The sequence below is a fragment of the Epinephelus lanceolatus genome, chromosome 21 (assembly GCF_041903045.1).
Source record: "Epinephelus lanceolatus isolate andai-2023 chromosome 21, ASM4190304v1, whole genome shotgun sequence".
NCBI lineage: Eukaryota > Metazoa > Chordata > Actinopteri > Perciformes > Serranidae > Epinephelus > Epinephelus lanceolatus.
This window is the reverse complement of record NC_135754.1, coordinates 31,618,741-31,639,524: the sequence shown is the minus strand read 5'-3', so window position 1 is coordinate 31,639,524 and position 20,784 is coordinate 31,618,741. Positions and strand designations below refer to the sequence as shown.

At 42.1% G+C, this 20,784-nt stretch overlaps 1 protein-coding gene across 4 annotated transcripts in view; it reads left to right on the top strand.

Annotated features, from left to right (window-relative positions):
* wnk4a (WNK lysine deficient protein kinase 4a) overlaps positions 1-20,784 on the top strand; it is a 65,663-nt gene that overhangs the window by 18,267 nt on the left and 26,612 nt on the right. For 2 of the 4 annotated variants that reach the window (XM_078163171.1, XM_078163173.1), the window contains exons 3-9: positions 4,204-4,248; positions 11,188-11,360; positions 11,761-11,981; positions 12,252-12,409; positions 15,935-16,023; positions 17,337-17,556; positions 18,668-19,028. In XM_078163171.1, the coding sequence (XP_078019297.1) occupies positions 4,204-4,248; positions 11,188-11,360; positions 11,761-11,981; positions 12,252-12,409; positions 15,935-16,023; positions 17,337-17,556; positions 18,668-19,028 (1,267 nt within the window). The remainder of the gene's footprint in view (positions 1-4,203; positions 4,249-11,187; positions 11,361-11,760; positions 11,982-12,251; positions 12,410-15,934; positions 16,024-17,336; positions 17,557-18,667; positions 19,029-20,784) is intronic. The other 2 variants (XM_078163172.1, XM_078163174.1) reach the window with 1 other exon arrangement.

The following is a 20,784-nucleotide window of genomic DNA, read 5'->3' as shown; positions in this document are numbered from 1 at the left end:
GTTGAAGTAGAGTAGAGCAGGGCAGAGAGATGGAAGCAAAATATATTAAACCCAGTGTTAATACAACAGAACTGGAGAGAGGGGTGAAAAATAAATAGAGGTGGGCATGGCTCAAGTAGGGAGCAAAATTATAGATGGAGAATGATTGACAAATTTTTCACTTTAAGCCCTGACACTGTCATTTTTGTGTAGGAATTAAGCTACAATACATGACATATGTTGTTTTAATTAATAAATACAGTGTGAATAAAGATTACATAACATGAAAATAACTGCAGTCTTTGTTATTTGATAGCCACTTAAATTAAACAATTTTTATAGGGCAAGTAAAAACTGACTTCGGGCAAGTAGATCTCTGACCAACTTGCCCGACCGGGCAAGTGAAAAAAAACCTTAGCGTTGAACCCTGGTTTAGATTTTTAATGGTGCAGTGACAGTGCAGAGACACTGAGATACGGAGAACCTGTAAACGCTGACCATTCAGAGCAGACTGGGCTTTTTCGGATGGGGGGCCTTCTCAGAAAGAGGGTTAATGCTAAGGTTGCAGCAATATACTGGTTATCATACCGTAAGCATTTTCTTATCTACGATATTGGAAAAAAAATACAACTGGACGGATAATCTCCCCTTTATTTTAGTTATTTTCAAAGGGGAGACTTTTTGTGCATAATTCCACTGACAAAATGGTGTCACATTTCAATATAGTAATAAAATGTGTGTTCAACCAAAAATAACCCTTCTATTTTTATTCCTTTAAAGGTCATTCTGACTGATGATAATATAAATTCTGTGATAACGTGAAACTGTCATATTTTCTGAAGTGTTTTTGACCATTAAAGCATGTAAACCAGTTCTAGAAGAAACCTTAAATACAAGTATGAACCTGAAAATGAGCATATTTATAAGATCTCTTCTTCGTCCCAGTCAAGACAGCGGCACAATCAGTTACAACAGTACAAATATAAACTGTGTCGCATATTACAACACATACAATACTTTACAGGCCAAACCAATGATGTTTTATGAATATTAGGCCTTTAGGGTCATTAAAAGAAGCATGGCGTTAGTTAGTAAATCATACGCCCCAGCTGTAATCAGCTGACAGCCAGCTGATTGAATCATTGTTCCCAATCAGTGACACACCAATCACAGCTCATTTTCACAACAAGGTGGTCCATTTATGATTTCCTATTTACCGATCCCCACTACACTACAGTAGAAGAAGTTTCTAACAGACACATTTTAGTGCCTCAAACTGCTGATTTCTTGCTGCCCTGATAAAAAAATATTGACACCACATTTAAACTTTGATCATTACAGAAAATATGTCATCATATTTGTGCCTGATTGCACAACCATCGGACGACCCATAACTAAGCTGCTCTGCTTTATTCTTTGAGGACGGAACTCATACAGACTGTATCTTCCAGGCATCTTGTGATCTCTCCGTGGTTTGCTGGGTTTGTTGAAGAGGACAAAGTGTTTGTTCCATTCACACTCTTCCTCTTCAAACACTATTAAACTGAAAGAAACACCCGTATACTCTCCCCTCCGGCATTTCAAGCTTCCTTCCCTTGCAGGGTTATTTGATCAGATTGGAGCAAGAATGTCTTCCCGTCTGTGTTTTACTTTGACCTGAGGTCAGCTGGAAAGTGTTGCAGGTCAAGCTGGTCTTCAGACTGCATACACACCACTCAAAATTAAGTGTTAAAGTTACAAAGGAGCCATTGTATATGACTATGTGATGAATTACAGTGTGTGATCAGGCTGGGTAATTCCCTATGTGTGCTGACATTTCAGCCATTGTTGTTTACACTTAAAGCATGTAATGGACACCAACAGGCAACTGTAAGTCTTTGTCATTTTCATTATCACAAGCTGCCATGTCAAAGTCACAACAAAAGACAATGACACAGTGCTTATAGACAAAAAGGAATGAGATGCTTCGGGCTAGTAGCGTGCAAGGAAAAGTTACTAGTTACTGTAATTGCGCAATATGAATCTCAACTTGAAAGGGAAGAGGATTTTTTTAAGAAGAGAGCTCTCTAAGGACTGTAGTATAAGTGCAGAGCAGTTTATAGAATACTGTTAACTGAGGTCTTAGTGAGTCACTAAAAGCAAACACCAGACAGGTTAAGAGCTGTTAAGAATAACAAAGTAAACACGCTAATGACACAAGATCTCCCGGCTTTGAAACAAATCAATCCTAGTCTCTCAAACAAGGTGATGCAATACTTTCAGAGCCAGCTCACACTGTATAGCTCAGAGGACAACCTTGTACTTGAGTAAATATGTTAGAGTCAGACCATTAAATGACTGAGGCCAGAGTGGTGGAGGAACTTACTTAACTTTACTGAAGTAAACGGTGCTAACACTACACTGTGAAACTACTCCCCTACAAGTAAAAGTGCTGCACTGAAAATGTTTGTTAAATTGAAGTAGGAAAGTATAATCAAGATCACCTTAACCAAGACCAAGTCATGACCAAGACTAGACCAGTGACATTCTGGGACGCTGTGTCAAGTTTTGCCTGTTACATGCATTGTCTTCTTTCAAAATACATTTCCGTTTCACATACAATGTTTTTCAAAATTAACGCACTTCATCGGTACACGGTGAATTTACTTTTTTTTCCCTTCAACAACAAACGCAAATGGTTAGCTTTAGGAAAAAAGAACTGGGCTTGGATTTAGAATCTTACGGGACGTGAACACCGCCCTCTCCGGTGAAAGTCGGTGTTTGTTGGACCCATCCATCACCCCTCCTGCCTGCCCTAATCGGACTTTGGCCACCTTAACCTACATCCTTGTCCTGCCACGTTTCCCCTTGATGCCGTCGGGCTGGCCACGTATCATGCTGACGTTAAGGGACGCCTTTTTCGTTGGTTTCTGACGCTGCAAGTCACTGCCCAAGCGCCTTATTTCGACGACTTCAGTGTGAGACCGGGATCCTCTATTGGTCGGCCAACAACAAATAATAGCAGTACAAATATGCCAAAGTAGTTTGAGGATATTAAGAAACACCGCCACTATTACAGTTAGTCCTCCAGAGAACATGGACAAGTTGATTTTTCAACTGTAAAATGTACCAATCACAGGTCTATTTTGGCCATAATTTAAAAATAAATTTTGGTATCCATATCAAGATTGTTTGTTAAAGTGATGTGTTTAAGGTAAAAAAAGAAAACATGTTGATATATTGTTATCTGATTCTTTTTTAACTCCCAAAAAGCAATGTCGGCTTCAAAAATCCTCTTTGGGTCAGGCTTTAAAATCTGTTCATATCTAGAAAAAGTATCTAAACCAGATGGAAAAAGACGTGCTCGACAGGCCACTTTTTCCACTCCTGAAATACACGAGAGATAGTGTAATCCTGCATCTAGGCCTCCTTTACTTGTGTAGGTAATTAGCCGGGCGCCACAAGTCAGGTCAGGTTGTTGGTGTGAGAGCAGCAGTCAGAGGCTGGTTTGCGTCCTCAATCCTGATGAGATTAATGGCTAACCTCCCTCTGCCCGCTCCATTTACAGAACATGTCAGGTTTTCTTTGGAAAGAGCACAGTGCCACCTCAGTTCTCACCTGCAAACATCTAAATTCAACACTGTACCAGTGTGAGTGCCTACGTGCGTGTTTATACAAACTGTATGTCAGTCAAAATGCGTATGTCAGTCTCAGAGGCATGAGGTCAGACTGTTTTTTTTTTCCCCTCTTTGCCTTTGACCTCAATCCCAGATCTTGGCGAGCTGGTTGTCAGTTACTCTGAAGCCGTGCAGGTTCTGTCCTGCTTGAAGGTCTGTTTGAACTCTGGTCTTTATCTGCAGGGCTCCTCTCTGTCAGCATCTGGAACACAGGAGTTATGGCCTGTTAACAGTACTTTCAGTAATAAGTTAACGACAGGAAGAAGACAGGAGGGCTCACCTTCTAGTCCCTAAAAGGGTTCAAGCAGAAGTCAAGGTAGATGAAAAAGTATGACAGATGAATTTGATTATTTCTGGAATCTCACAAAAAGTTACGACTTGTTCGTTGACGAATTACGGACACATTCTCTGTCTCATTTGGTCCCATACTGTCTGATAACAGCTGCTCTTCTAGGGCTACCACTATTTGTTTTCATCAAATAATCTTTACCTTATTTTTATTGAATGATTTGTTGTTTAGCCTATAAAATGTCACAAAACAGTAATAACTGGCTATTACAATTTCCAGGAATCCACTTCTCGTCACTGCAGGAATGACAGCTATGCACTCCAGGTCTAGTATGAATCAGCTTTGTGCCATGCTCTATGTTCTGCTTGTTTTGGGAATAAGGCCCAGGAAGGACTCATTTATGCTCAACACTTATACAGACATGGATGGAGTCTTTTGTCCATACTCTGCGTTCAGTTCGTTCGTGTTTGTGCACGTTTTCTGAAAGCTTACAGATACAGACGAAATGGAGCAGTACCACCGGAGATCGTGGGGACAGTGTAGCGGTGTTTAAGCAAGATACGAAAGTAGGAGCCATTTTAAAAGATCGCTAATACAGTGAAAAGAATCCACCGTTCACATGTCACAATGTATTCAATGGCCTAAAAGATCGCAGCCATCTACAACGCTGCCTCTGTTAAAAGGTGCGTTATTACTACCTCCTCCATGGTCGCCATGTGTGTTGTTGGAAACGTTTGACTCTGCCCTCTATTGGCCGTATCTATGCATATCTATTTTTGTACGTAAAGGGAGTATAAATGAGCCTTAGGTGTCCACTCCACACAACAAAAACCTGCCCATGCAGAGAATGTCTAAGGGGCTAACATTAACTTCACAGTATTCTAATCCAAATGTGATGCTAATGCTAGCTGTTGTGGCTAACCCCGATCTGTGACTAACATATAACGTTAGCAGCTGCTGGGCAATCTCAAACCGTGAATTGTCCATTATTTGGTTGTTAAGATAGTTGTCACAGTGTTTGTCTTACAATATTGGGTTTTAGACGTCAAATTGATAAGACATTCCCCTATTTTGGCAGAAAACTAGCTATGACCTCGAGGTGCAACATCGTTTGGATCAAAGGATTTCATTGGTTAAGTGTTTATTAAAGCTCTTTTTTATAGATTTACATACACATTTTTTGGTTGAAAATCTGTGCTTGGTGTGCAGTGGCGTTATTTCTTATCATCAACTAATCCTATGAAAAGATAGACACCAACAATGAATTGATCCTGCTAACATGTATCGTCTTTGTAGCTCCTTTTTTCTCCTAAAAAACTATTAAATACATATAAATGAGGCCCACTGTTGCACCTGGCAACATGCTCCGTCATTACAGCAAACATGGGCACTGTAGTTTATTTTGAGTTAATCCCATATACACCGTCCTCTTCCTGCTGTACAGTATAAACACCTACGAGAGCACCAAATGTGTATTAATCCTCAGCGGAAAATAGTCCCCCACAGTTAGGCTGTTTACTCCAGTTTGTACAATGTTTGTTAAAAACAGCGGTGCCCAGTTGCTTTAGGAAGTTACTGAGTCTTTTTAAAAACAAAAGAAAAAATGAAACTATGTATTTGTGAATTGTTTTTAAAGGGTGAAGTCTTCAGTAGGAACAAATGTGTGTGGGTGCAAGTGCCACAGACAGATTGGGGAGACTATAAATCTAGTTTTTTTTTTTATAAAGCAGATTTAAAAACAAAAACAGTTGAACAAAGTCCTGTACAATTTAAAAAAAAAAAAAAAAAAAAGCTAAAACTATAAAAACAACACAGGAAAAAGCAAAGACAATAAAAAATAAAGTACAGAGACAGGCTAACACATGGTTGTTATGGAGTTTTCATGGTGATTTGATGGTATATTTAACATAGTTTTGAATGCAGATCTAAGTATTCAAGACATGGAAATGAAAAACTGCATTGAAACCCCAGCGTCTAACCCTTAACACATACCCCACAGGGCTATAAGTAGTATAAGTGAATCCATTTTTTCACTTGCCCTACTTTTTTGTCTGTATTTAGTCAAGATTCCTACAGATACCACAGTCTGTCCACACTGACTGGAAGCTCCTCGAATCCTGGTGAGACTGTCTGTATCTGAGTGTAACGTCAGGACAGTGCAAAGTGTTCAGTCCCGTATTAAGCCACAGTGTACACCACCTGGTTTGGTGCAAATGTTGGCTGACTTGTCGTGTTCATGTCCTGGTTGTCATAATAGGGGCGCTGACAGGGACTTCTTAATACCGATGGCTCCTCTACCATCAACACTGCTTATGTAACTCCACTTATGTGGCACCAGGCCCAAATATTTCCAACCCCTGCTAAAGCAGACCCCTGACTCAACACACACACCTACCGGCTGCAGCGGCTAAGAATAAAACATCCAGCTGGAAGAGACAACAGTATAAGAGAACTTTTAGCTAGAGGAATCTTGCTTGTCTTCTGAAAGCGGAGTTTGTTTTTGTAGCTCCCCCCCTGCATCGCTGTCTCCAGTGTTACACAATGTTTTTTTGGCCTCATTTTCCGAAGAGGGAAGGGGGAAAGAGAGAGGTGGGGGCAGATAGATGCGCTCAAATATCCTATGGAAAAGTTAGATAGAAGCCGTGCACAGCTGTCAACAGAGGATTCCTTCTTTGGGAAATGCCGCAGGGCATCTGACTAAAGATAGATATCATTAAGTCTAATTGAAACTCACTATCGTTATCTGTAATAATGAAAGAAGTAATCATGTCTATTAGACCAATGAATTGGTGGCTGTCATGATGTGAAATCAATCTCAGTCAAACTGAAGCGCTATTGTGTGGTTGGTTTTTACTTCTGCTGTTAGTCACAGCTTAAGTGCATGTGTTTACTGGGAGGAGGCGTTCTGTTACGCTGAAATTAGCCAGCACCAATAACAATGCAATCACGTAACAGCACTGCAGTGTTAACGCAGCTCACACTTGTGCTTTGTTGTTTCCATCTGTACTTCATTTTCCACTTTTTTTTTGTACTTTTTCGGAGAACAATTCCTCAGTTTTGGTGAACAGGTTTTCGATGAGTCACATGAAACTCTCTCCAGTTTGTTTAACAGCTCACATTTTATGAACAGTGGTGTTGTCAGAGTTGCCACAGCAGGGTTTTCAGTTTCTCGTCCGAAAGTTGCCAAAAGTCGTCTTCATTTAGTATTTTGCAATCATGTCATTCAGCATGCCAAAACTCTAGTAGATCCTGTGGTTTTTGGAAGTGTCAGAGACTCCAAGTGGCTCGGCTGCGTGCCACAGCTAATGCATGTCACGCTGACTGTGGGCTGCAAACAGCCGCTGCACAGACGACTATCCATGGGAGATAGAGCTCGCTACGCGGGGGTCTGGTGTTATCGCGCTTAGATACATAAATATCCAGATGCACATCAACCCATAACCCACTGACTCACTCACCCTGGCTCACGCACAAACTGCACACACACATAATTGTCATGTTGTGTGTGTTTTTTCCATGAAATCTGTAGCACTAATAAACCTCAGTGTCTAGTCTGTATTTTTGCTTGAGGGTCCTTAAAACTTAATTGAGTGTATGAAGCACAAATAAAATTAAAATGTAGGCATGCAATTTTCTGGGAAAGGCAAAAAATAAATAAATAGATAAACGTCAGAATGTAAAAATGCACCCTCCTCCTGCAGCTCTCCCCTCTCTGTCCTGAGCCCCTCCCTCCAGATGACCTAGTGTGTTTCATACATTGATTTACTCAATTTAAATACATTGAAGAGCTACCCAAAGAGCATTTGTTCAGCCCGTCCAAGAATTAACGCAAGAGTTAGCTAGCCACCCGATGGTTTCTCCGCCTCACTCCCCGCCACTGTGGACTGCATCGCCGGGAGGAGAGCAGGCAGCAGCTTAGGAGACATATCGGCAGCTGAAGTGGCTCGAATTCAGCCAGCGCAAACCCCCCCCAGCGCCAGTTGTCACAGCAGACTGGCGGCCGGCAGCAGCACTGCGTCTAACCTGTGTAACGGCAGAAAGTTTACTGATCTAGCGGGGAGTTAAGGTTGTCCGCTGACTGGGGGTCTGTCTCTGGAGCTGTTGCTTGCTTTCGGCAGAAAACATATTGTGATCTGAGGTGCTAGCTAATGTTAGCTTCATAAATGTGAACTTGAAGCCGCAGCTGTTAGCCTTTGGCTCCGGTTAGCAGGAGGCTAAAACCATAAGCAACAGTTTCTCTCCATGTCTAAAACGCTTCCCTGAGCAGTTGATGCCAGGGCTGCAGTAGCAACTTTCTCTGCAGGATTCTCCGCCATTGAATCAGGCTTTCACCAAAGGGGCGTGCATCTACATTTTTAAAACAGCCAATAGGGACACCCTCTGCCTGACATGACCTGTTATCGGCCAAAGTCTTTCGTCACTGGCTCGATTTTCTAAAGCCTTACAGCAGAGTCAAGCAGAAGTCTGGTCTTCTCTCAGACCACTTGAATTACGTATACTCAAAGATTATTATGGGATTTTTACCCAATAAAACTGTCCACCCCAGCTTTAAAGTTGAACTGACTTATTCAGGAGATGAATGAATAATTGTGTGATCTAAAAGCCTTTTAAGCCCTGATGACATTTTAAATGGTTATAGTCATTACATTAAAATGTTTTCCTTTTTTGCAAACCATTTAGTAAGTCTGACAGAGTCTGTGCATATGAGGAACAAGCTGCAGCCTGTGTTCACATCATAATCTGATCCACCAAAAAACAAACCTCTCAGTCAGAAGTTGCCTCTGTGTCTTGCTTTTGAGCCCAGGCCCTCATGTTTAAGTTTCTGCTGTAATATGACGGCTTGACAGGTGACTGACGCAGGTAAAAGGGGTCTTGCGCTGTGTGACTTCAGACAGGGCAGGTCCTCAAACAGGCTGATTGATGCAGCAGCTTAGCATTAGCAACAGCGGCACCTCATTCACTCACTGGGAGAGAGCAGAGAGGAAGGAGAAAGTAGCGGTCAGGTTGATTGTAAGCATAAACATATGCAGAGCATTTTTCCCAGAAATCCACCTCAATGCAGGATTCATGGCTCTGAAGTCTCCCAGGAGTTTTCCACTAACCACCCACCACAGGCAGAGTTACTCCAACAGCAGCTAAATTGGGCCATTCATCCAAGAGGAAGCACAAAAATGTCTTTGTCCGCGCAGCGTGATTGCAGTGTTTGGTTCAGTTTTACATGGATTTCGGAAACCTCCCCCTTAGATTTGTAAAATCTGAGCTCCCCTTATTGGAAAATAAATGCGATTATGTAACTGGAGTTGTCGCCCAGATGGATGAACTTGTGGTTTCCAGTCCCTCTGCGAGCTCATTAGTTAAAGTAACAGTGATTTATCAAATTAGTCCTGTGTATTTCTGTTTATTGCTACCTTCTTACGTAACTTTACATAACCCTGAGAGGACCAGAGCTTTGCAACTCAACTGTCAACACAACTGCATTTCTCTGGTTGACAAAACAATCTCACCTCAAGGTCCATTTAGAGGAGCTTCCAATCATTTCACATGACTTTCACCAGCAGATGCAGTTTATGCAGTTGTCATAAAATTGTGGATGTCGACACGTCTTTAAAGATTTCTCGTCCATTTTAGCGTTAAAGTCTCCAAGAGGTGTTTTGTTTCCAAGTACCTTGGAAACAAAACACCTTAAAGTCACTTTCTTTATTTATTAGCTGTACTAGAGAGTTTAAATGCGTACGTTTATGATGGTGGCAATCAGGTTTTTGGAGTATACGCATCATGTGTTTACGGATGTAAAAACGATACCTGTATAAGCTCTATAATCCTGTTTTTGAGAAACCTGAATATGCTCGCTGGAGCACTCATAAACTGCCGTACTGTGGTTTGTAAACACCTTCAAAAGGTTTCTGATCATTCTCAGCCATGTGTGCGAGTGCATCCTCAACCCCCTGCTTGTAACTATATAAACAGTAAAACAAAAAATATGATGTGAAGCAATTCAATGATGATGTCGGCACTGGAATAAAAGTGAAAGTACGACAGTCTCTTCTTTTATTACTGGTGATTAAAGCCAGCAGAGCAGTAAATGCAGCTGCAATGTGAATATCTAGCCTGATTTAAGACCTCATAATCCTGACGACATCTCAGATTTTTTTTTCAGTGATTCAGATTGGTGTGGTGTTGTGCTTATTGATGGCCGTTTTCCCCAATTTGAGAAACAGTGAACCAATCGGAGACAATTGTAGGTGGGATTAAGATTTGGAGTCATTTTCTTGCGCCTATATCGTAGGCAGCTGGACTTGGTTGAGTTTCTTGAAGACACTTCATCTCTCATCCAAGAGGCTTCTTCAGTTCTGACTGGTGCTGAGTCGCAGGCTTTAAACTCTGTGTGGGTGTGAACCCTTACAGAGTCGTTGAGATCATATGGGAGTTGTTGACCCACCCAGCCACCTTGTGTGTCGTTAGGGTTAGATGAGTCCAGGTGAGAATGGGTGTCAAGTCGTTTGGGGAGGCATCCCAAGACTGCATTGTAGGTGGGTGATATGTGGTATCATAGGCCACCTCCTCTTGGATGAGAGGCGAAACATCTTCAAGAAACTCACACATGTCCAGTTGCAGGGTCCAATGTGGACAGATTTTTGCTGACTATAGGGCTGTTGAGCTTTCTACAGATTGTACTTGCTTTCGAAGGCCTGCCACCATGGTCGCAAAATGTATAAAAGCGGATCAAGAGATAGAACTGCCCCCCTCTTTCTCTCTTAAACTAAGCAGTGTTGATCAAATATAAATCAAGATTCTGTCACTGCGTTGCCTATTTCTTGCCTCAGATGTTTTCAGAAACATAATTATCTTAGTGTTTCCTTGTAATTTGACATTGTTTGTTACCAGCTGGCTGCCATATTGATTCCTGTGTCAAAACGGACAAACTTGCGCTACGTCACCTACCAGCGAAAGGTTTTATTGGTGCAATGTGGTGCAGTACATTATGATATTTGTAGGGTTTCTACCTCTTGAGCAAGAGCAAATGCCACCGCTGTTTTTCCCTGTTTCCTCTGGTCATGTAGCAGTGAATTTAAAAGTATTTGCATCTTTCTACTGCATTGACGGCTGAGTTTTATGAAGACACCATAAACACTTCTTTAACATGTCAAAGAATCCAGGACACACCCACGTTTCTAATCTTTCATGTAAATATCCCAAATATACTCAAAACCAGGATAAACTGGGCAGGTAAACATATTCCTAACAGCGTGATTTTCTCTGCAGACTCGTAAGCTGACCAAGGCGGAGCGACAGCGTTTCAGTGAGGAGGTGGAGATGCTGAAGGGCCTGCAGCACCCCAACATCGTCCGTTTCCATGACTCCTGGAAGTCGACGGTAAAGGGCCACAAGTGCATCATCCTGGTGACTGAACTCATGACCTCAGGCACACTCAAAACGTGAGTCTCTTCATCCAGTTCCCCTTTAAACTGCGGCTCTTCACATTTTTAAAAAGATTAAACAAACTAAAGCAGTTAATTTTAATCTCTCTGTCTTTTTGTAAGAAGGAGTTACATCTTTGAAATGGCGGATATCCTTTTTCCAAATTAAACTCTCCATAGAAAAGAGGATATTTGTGTCATGTTTGACAGCTTGTCTGCTAAAAGAGGTGCGATAAAAGGCGCAGAATAAAGAATAGCTCCACTTGGGATACAATGTTCTTGGAGAGAATTCAGGAAACTCGCTCGCTTTAAAACTTCCCTCCCGGCTGTCAAAATAAGAAATGAATTATTTTAAGGCACTTTTCTCTTCTTGCATGTTCAGAATGGAGTGTTTAGTCTTATCCTCCTTTTGTTTTAGGTACTTGAAGAGGTTCAAGGAGATGAAACTGAAGCTGCTGCAGCGCTGGAGTCGTCAGATCCTCAAAGGGCTTCACTTCCTGCACACACGCACTCCTCCCATCATCCACCGGGACCTCAAGTGTGACAACATCTTCATCACCGGCCCCATCGGCTCCGTCAAGATAGGAGATCTGGGGCTGGCCACTCTCAAAAGTGCCTCTTTTGCTAAAAGTGTCATTGGTGAGTGTACATTTCACAAATATCTCCTTCCACTGGTGACAAAAAGAAACTGCATCTATAACACAACAACTAAAACATATAAAATGCCACTAGGCATCAATACATCTCATGTGACTTTTGATAGTGTTGTAATCCATGAACGTTTTTTGCTGCTTATGTCCTTTTGGTTAGAACATTGGGTGAGCGTACTTTAAGACTTGCTGGACTCTCCTTCACTGATTCACTCTAGTAGTGGAATAGCAGTTTACCTTTACCTCTGCCCTCTGACAGGAACACCAGAGTTCATGGCCCCAGAGATGTACGAGGAGAAGTACGACGAAGCGGTTGACGTCTACGCCTTTGGAATGTGCATCCTGGAGATGGCCACCTCTGAGTACCCGTACTCCGAGTGCCAAAACGCCGCCCAGATCTACCGCAAAGTCACCAGTGTGAGTAAAAGGGAAGGAGGGGGATGAGGGACCACCTTGTTTTGATTCAACCTGTGTTTAATGTAATTGTCCACATGTGTTTCTTCCGTGTCTACCCTGGAATTAAACCGGGAGGATGTCTTGTGTATACGTGAGGATATCCTGAGTGCTTAGAAAGAAGTGGGGCCCACATGGAACATGTGCCTCCTTTCGAGTATTAAAGGCTCGGTTTTGTCCATTACAAGCTAACTGCGCCGCAATCTGCCCGCGTTTCTGTTTTCAGCCCGCAATCATGACGCAGGGTCGCACATGTTTGGCTCCCTGATTGCCAGTGTCTTAGATCCTGTACAACTGGTTCTGGCTATCATGTTCACTGGAATTTTCCCTTCTCCCTGAAAGTGACCCATTGACAATGACATCTGAGAATTTTCTGTCTGAACTGCTTCTTAAGCCTTGCGGAAAAAATATATTGTAAGAAAGAATAGAATTATTAGAAAATTAAATATCCATTCTTAGATATTTGTGTAAGGATGAAGGGAGCTTGAATTGTAGCCCACTTATGGGATGTAAACTGATTGGATTCAGATCATATCAGGAAGAAATGTGAGACTCAGTGTCATAAGTTTTAAGACCATAGTGGCCTCAGGCTGCCGTAATTCAAGCTGTTCCCGGGTGCCAAGCACATTGATGACGCCATGGTGGGCAAAGGCAGGCGACAGTAGAATTATATGTGTTGGAAATAGTGTCTCACTCTTACTCACACAAAGAAGGCAGTTTCTTTCGTACGTGTCGTATATGCAAAGCAAACAGTGTCTGACGGAGGCTGGAAAGTGAGAAAGCAACAACGCCAACAAGTCAAAGTGGGTCTGGCTCCTCCACAAACAACAAAACATTATAATGTTCCACGTGCAGTCGGAGAAGCTTACCCGTGCAGCAAGACTGAGCAAGAATCACATTAGCATTGCCTTTCATGATTTGTTTATGTTTTACGTCTATGTGCAGCGCAGACGTCATGTGTCAATGTATGGTATGGACGTATGACATTAAACACTAACCTATAAACTTTATGTAACTTTCCACTCAAATGACTTGCTTGTAATTGGAGTCACTTGCTATTAAAGGGGACAGGGTAAGAAATACAGCTTGACATAGTAGAAGTAGAACATATTATATTTATATATTCATATTTTTTCCATATGGGTGGTCACAGCTGAGCAGACTTGCCTCTGGTTTGTTCATAATATGTTTTAAATTAACATCAAATAAATAGATTGAAAGGTAATAAATGCCTTCTCTTATACATTACATGGCCAAAAGTTTGTGGACACCCAAACTTTACACCCACATGTGAGTGTTGAGCATCTCATTTTAAAACGACGGGCAATAATCTGCTGTTATAACTTCCTCGACTCCTCTGAAAAGATCTTTTACAAGATTTTGGATCCTCTAAAGATGCACTATTCAACTGGGGCTGCAAGTTATGCTTATTAATAATAACTTTTGAGAAGCTGGAGCAAGTCCATTTTCAGCATTATTTTGCTTTGCTAATGACTGGGAAAAACATGTTATGTGGCCCTTACTGTGCACTGGGACATTATCATGTTAAAACAGGAAAGGACCTTCCTCTAACTGCTGCAACAATATGCCAAAAATGTGAATTCATGAAGTTTTCATGAAGAAAACTGAATAAAGCACCTCCTCCACAGTGAATGAAGAATCCAAAAACAGATTCATGAATTGAAGGAAATGGGGACAACAACAGCAAAACCACATCAAAACATCTGCCCACAAACTCTCACACAACTTATGTAGAATAATCTAAGTCTAATTTATCCAGTAGTATGCTCAGTACTTCTCAAACAAATGCATTTTCACTAAAACCTTGATATTTGAAACACCTCCGCATTAACAGTCTCATGCATGGACGAGCAGTGCACCTGGGCAGACGTGTGCATTTCCACTCTGCTCATGTATTCCACTGAAATTCTGCCGTCACTCACCCACGCCTGCTGCTTCCTGTGCGTGAGACTGTTTCTGTTGAAGTGCTTTAAATGTTAACGTTTGCATGTGTTTGAGAAGTACAGAGCATTTGACTGGATAAATTGGTATAGCTTTGCTGTTTGTTAAACGTAGCCCCCATTCACTTCAATTCATCAAGAATTTTCTTAGTTTTTGGATTCTTCATTCACCATGGAGGCATGCAAGATAAATAAAGTTTAAAGATCATTTTGGGGGGTGAAGTATTCCTTTAAGATTTAACTAAAGTACATCTGCAGGGGTGTCCACATACTTCTGGCCATGAAGTGTATTTCCCACAGTGGAATTTAAACCTACGTTAAAGAATGCCACATTTTGCTCGTGGACAATACTTTACAACACTTTATTCTTGTATAAAATACTTTATTGGGATCATTAAAGGAAGTGTCATTAGCAACACTTAGGTCAGTATGACGCCAGCATATTTCTTAAGATCTTATCTTGACCGTCACCACAGGAAAGCAGCTGAGTCTCTGATTAGATTTGGACTCAGGGAAAACTGATTTATTCCGAAGGTGTGTGTGAGGACACTGAAGCAAACTGCTCCAACAAAGAAACCCCTGTGCGCCGCTTCAGATCCACTAAATTACATCTCATGTATAAGATAACAGCTTTTCAGTGACTGCGGCTTTTTTTTTTTTTGGACTCCCAAAATTGTGTTTGGGTGGAGTTATTATGTAACGAAACGAGTCTGCGTTCTCTAAAGACAACAGAAAAAAAAGTCAAGCACACTTGTTACTGTTAGGAAAAAACAACATTTGTCGTCTCTGCTGTCTCACAGCTTCGTCCCACTTAAACAGAAAGCAGAGATATCTTGAGAAAATGATTTGTGGTCACAACAAACAAGACAGCAGTTGCGGTGTGACATGTCAGTTTGGAAATGTGTGCAGTGTATCACTCAGCCTTTTTCTGCTAAATCAAATTATTTGGGTGTTTTGACCTGACATCAGCTTGTTGCTTGGGTATCTGTAGGACAAACATCTGTTTGACCTCGACTCGTTGCTGTGTTATCAGTGTTGTTTTTTTTACAGGGATGGGAGCTCTGCTGTAATCTATATTCACTCTCATGATAGCATTTTGAAAAACTCCCTTAATTCATATAAGTGAGTAGTCCTGCCTGTATATGTTCTGCCTTGAGATAAACTGCGTACAAGCTCCAGCTGTCAGGAGTTTAAAAAGTCCCTTGAAGGAGGACGAAGAGCATGTTGGGTTTTTTCCATTTTCATGAACCCTTGGTATTGTTCCCCTCTGGTGTTGACATGATTGCAAGAGCCGTATGTCATGCTGGCTGGTGGCAGATGTCACAAAGCAGAGGGTTACGGTAATATACAGTGCAGGCGGGAGTGGCTGTTAGTGTTTCGGTAAGACAGGAGAACTGTGGGATAAACATATAAAAAGAGATCGCTGCTGACAGTTGATCACTTAATCTGTTTAAAGCTCCCTCCTCTACTTGTTGATTCAGTATGAAGCCCTACAGACGAAGTAAAACTCCTCTGATTGTTTTCACAGGGAATGAAACCTGACAGTTTCTACAAAGTCAAAGTCCCAGAGCTCAAGGAGATCATTGAGGGCTGCATTCGTATGAACAACGATGAAAGGTACGTGTGAGAACAAACACTGTGTTCAAGAATAATAAAATAACATTGTATAAATAATGTATATTTCGATCTTTATGAAGGGCACTAATCCCTAAGCACATGCCTTAGGTTTTGTGCACATCAAATACTTTTTTCAGCACAAGAAAACTTAAAAAGCTTCTAATCAGATTATATTTTATAGAGTAGTACAAATTATTTCTGAATGGGTACCGACTCCTATTTTCCCATGTTTTTGTGCCTAAGTGGCTAATAGGAGCAATAATTTTTTAATTTGTTCCATTATTGTGTAAGAATGCTGCAGCAGCCAGTGGCAAACAGGCTGCAGTGTAAACACTTGTGCTTGTTTTTGCCACAAACAGGCTCAGATTGTTATTTTAAATGACTGGCAGCATTATGAAAGGATCCCTACAGAGATCGACCTTTTTGTTAAAGAGTAAGATCCTTTTTGTTTGACCAGAAACACCCCCGAATTCGCTATCGCCAAACCCACCAGACTCCATTTAAATACGCAGTAATTTTGTCATCATGAAACACACTTCATTCAAAGATGACAGAAGCAAAATAAAACTCACAAAACAGTCTTGGATTGTCTTTCCACTGTTTCAACAATCACCAACTCTGTATTGGTTGAAATAAACTCTTAATTCGCACAGTTGGAAGTGAGAATATGCTGCCTCTGTACACGCTAAAATTACTGTTTATTTAAATGGAGTCTGGTGGGTTTGCTGATAGCAATTTCAGGGGTGTTCCTGGTTAAACAAAAAGGAGTTACTCTTCTATCTCTGTAGGGATCCTTTCTGTAACTATGTCAGACACTGCAAATAATACTCTGAGCCTGACAGTGACAAAAACAAGCACTTTAAGTGGACTTAAATCGAAGGTGCGCACACGCCCCAAGTGGTTACATTGCAGGCTGTTTCAGGCAACAGGACTGTATTAAGATATAATAGTATATTTTATCTGCAAAGTCAGGAGGTTGTTGATGTGATTTTGCATCCTGTTAAAGGTGTGCAGATAAATACAACAAAAATAACTAATGTAACCTAATAAAAGGCAGGTTTTGAACCCTTTTGAACATGTAAAGCTTCCTGTTTTTAAAGGGATGTTTGTCAAAATTTTATAAGCCTACACAATCACCCTGTTGCGCTGTTCATAAGCCCAGTCAGAACCTGCTGCAGTATAGTCGGGTGCAGATGAATACAAATAATAAGAAGCCACATTATTACAAGATCTGCGTTTAAAAACTGCTAATCAATCCTTTAAGTTCCTGGCATGCCGTAAAGCACATGACCTATTTTCTCACTCTGCTGCAGGTACACTATTCAGGACCTCCTGGATCACCCCTTCTTCCAGGAGAACAACGGCGTGCACGTGGAGCTGGCGGAGGAGGACGACATGGTGAAGTCGGGCCTGAAGCTGTGGCTGCGCATGGACGACACCAAGAAGCTCCACGGGAAGTACAAGGACAACAACGCCATCGAGTTCCTCTTTGAGCTGTACAAGGACGTGCCCGAGGAGGTGGCTCAGGAGATGGTGAGACTGTACTGCTTTACTGACCTAGTTTGTTGCAGCCATTAGCAAGGAAATTGGGTAATTGATCCCAGATCTACAGATAGAGGTGACTTCAGCCGGGCCCCACATGTTCTCAGCCTCCTGATTTAGATTTATGAAGATAACGTTTTATTGGTTTTCTGGCGGGAAGATGACTGGGTATGGAGTTAGTACTGACCTCAGTGATCTTAAAACAGTTAAGCAGCAAATTCCACCTCATAAAAAAGGTGCAGTGTGGTTGGAGGATGCCTGAGTTGGAGTTGTAATGTTTGAATTACTGATCAAAAGTTTCAAAATGTTAATAATTCCATGGATATTGCTGATGTGGTAACATTTAGTAAGACTGTGTTTGAAATGTCCAGATTCAGAGACCCTGTCGCAGGCTAAGCTCACACCACAGCACAGAGTCTGACATCAATGGTGACATTTCTTTTCGAGTTATCTATCTTTTGACACTTGACCCCCAACAGTGAGAGCGGCCTCACTAATGCATCCCGGCATCATTACGCTTCTTTTACGGCTCTGTTATGGCAGCAGAAATGTGCTCCGGCACATAAGTGAGCGCCTTGCAGAGTGTGTCAAGGGCACGGCTCAACATTTAATCATCAGTGGTTCGAAATGTGAGAGCGTGTCTCAGGAAGCGGCCGAGGTCACGTCTTTAATAATATAATGGACCTCTTGCTTGTTACGAAACAGGCCCTCGTGTCCTCCAGAGCCCCCTCCATAGAGGTCATTTTTAATGAAAATGCAGGCCACAATTCCTTGCTTGTTTACCTCTTTGTGGTAGTTTTCATCAAGATCAAATTTGGTATCAGCAGGGGACATCTAGTCTGGCTGATCTGCTGTAATCTGACTATGTGTTGAGAGCCAGGTTCGGACTGAGTGTCCCACTCTGCTGTGACTTTGTGTGTGTTGATTTCCCAAAACAAAATACTGTTAGCACTATAGCTTCTGTCACATCAAAGCACTGACTGTTGCTACTACAGCCTGTGTTGTCGGGTCGCCAAGTGCAGCGCTCCTGCTCACCGTGGACCGTGTCTTATACACGTGTGTTCATGTTGTGCCCTGACCATTTCTTCGTCTTGTTATGCAGGTCGTTCTCGGCTTTGTGTGCGAGGCGGACTTCAAGCTCGTGGCCAAGGCCATACGGGACAGGGTCGCAGCCATCAAGAGGCAGAGAGAGAAGCTGAGGCGGCAGGCGGAGGTGCGGAGGAAGAAGCAGGAGCAAGAAGCCATAGAAGAAGAACCAGAGCCTCCGCCGTCTTTACCAAGAGTCAGTGACGTTGTTGCAAGAGAGTCCCCCACCCCGGCCCTGATGCCGCCGGCTCCCGTTCTGTCCCCTGTCACCAGCTCTGTGGATTCTGGGGTCAGCTCCAACTTCCCCGCAGAGCCAGAGGAGCCTGAGGCCGACCAGCCCTTCCACATCCGCCACAACAGCCTGTCGTCTGCTAACTGTGAGCCGCCTCATATAACATCACATACCATGAAGTGTTTGTAGGCTCCATCCATCTGTGGTGGTTTGCATGTTTTCAGTTCAACTTTTAAGGCTCATGAAACACTTTTAAAGCCAGTTGGATGACATAAAAATCCTAATCCTAAAAATCCTATCCTATAAAGTGCTCGTTTTTTTCCAGTAGCCACAGCAGCTATGCCAAGTTACCTCAGAGTATCAATGTAATGTCTTTGCAGTCGCTGTCGCCACTCGTGGCAATGGTGGACGGTGCAACGACCAGAGTAACTTTGAACATTGTGGTAGTTTCTAGGCTCTATCGAATAGAAAGTAATCCGTTTGTCTCTGCAACAGTGGCACCATCAGTCGTAGCGATTGGCAACACTCGGGCTGACATCAGTGCTTTTATCCAATCTGATTTGCAGCACCGCAAGTTCTTACATTTCTAGTTTTACGAGTGACTTTTATAAATGTTGTTAAAACAAAACCAAATCATTATGAGGTCGTAGGGTTTAAAACATTTGAATACTTTGGTACAATATAGTATCATCAAAATCAGTCGTGGAAAAAGTATTCACATCCTTTACTTTGAATAAAACAAGCAACACAAGACTATACCAAAAAAAGTAAAAGTACATAACTGTTAGCAGCAAAACAACTGTGTTAATATAACTGATGCATTCACCTGTAAAATACATTTTAAAGATGGGATTGGTCGCGGTGAACGGATAGAACAGAAAGCCTTTATTGTCATTGTAGAGCACACAGTGAAATTATGAGCACTACTCCTGATCAGTGCAGAAGAATACACAGGAAGACGCCACGAAAACAAACTATATCAACTGTAACTTGTAACTCAAGTAACTGTCAGATGAATGAGGCATCGCGCTAGCTCACTTGTTAGAGTGTGCGCCTGGTGGAGGTTGAGTCCTTAGCAGCGAGCTGGGGTTGGTTCTGACCCGCAGTGTTTTGCTGCATGTTGTCCCCTCTCTTTTCCCCGGCCTCCTGTCTCTCTTCAGCTTAAAAAAAAAATGGAGATGAATGTAATGGATTGAAAAGTACAGTATTTCCCTCTGAAGTAGAAGGTAGCATAAACAAGGTTCTCAAGTTCATGGAAAACATGGAAAAGTCATGGAATTCTACAGTCTCGTTTTTCACGTCTCGAGTCCACGGACCACCTATAATGATATAGTTTACATTTAGAGTAAAGTCTAGTCCATGACAATGTTTGGGAACCCTGAAAAAAAAAGAAAGAAAATCCTCAAGTACAGCACCTCAACGTTGAACATAAGCACAGTACTTGAATAAATAGGCCCGTTTCCACCGCAGGAACTTCGGGGTAATTTTACGGGGCCGGTGCCGTTGGTACGTGTCTCCACCGCAGGAACCACCCCCAAAGGACAGAGTTCCAGAACTTGCCTTGGAGTAGGTACTCAGAACGGCCCTGAGAAACTCCTGCCTGGGGCTTGGGGATTACTTGGTGCTGATTGGATATACTCAAGGCGGGATGCGACATTTTGTGAATAACAACATGGTTATCGTAGATTAGCTGGGCTAACCGTTAGCTGTTAGCGGTCTCTGTAATAACTCAATAAACGGTCCGTGAAAATTTTTTTTCCAGCGGATATCTTATTATTTATTCAGTTTTGGGAAATCACGATGTCTAGAAAGCATCAGCTGACAGGGACAGCTAACAGCAGCAGCAAAGCTAACATCAGGACGTCATCTGTTAAAAGCCTCCCATTGTCGGATACGACATG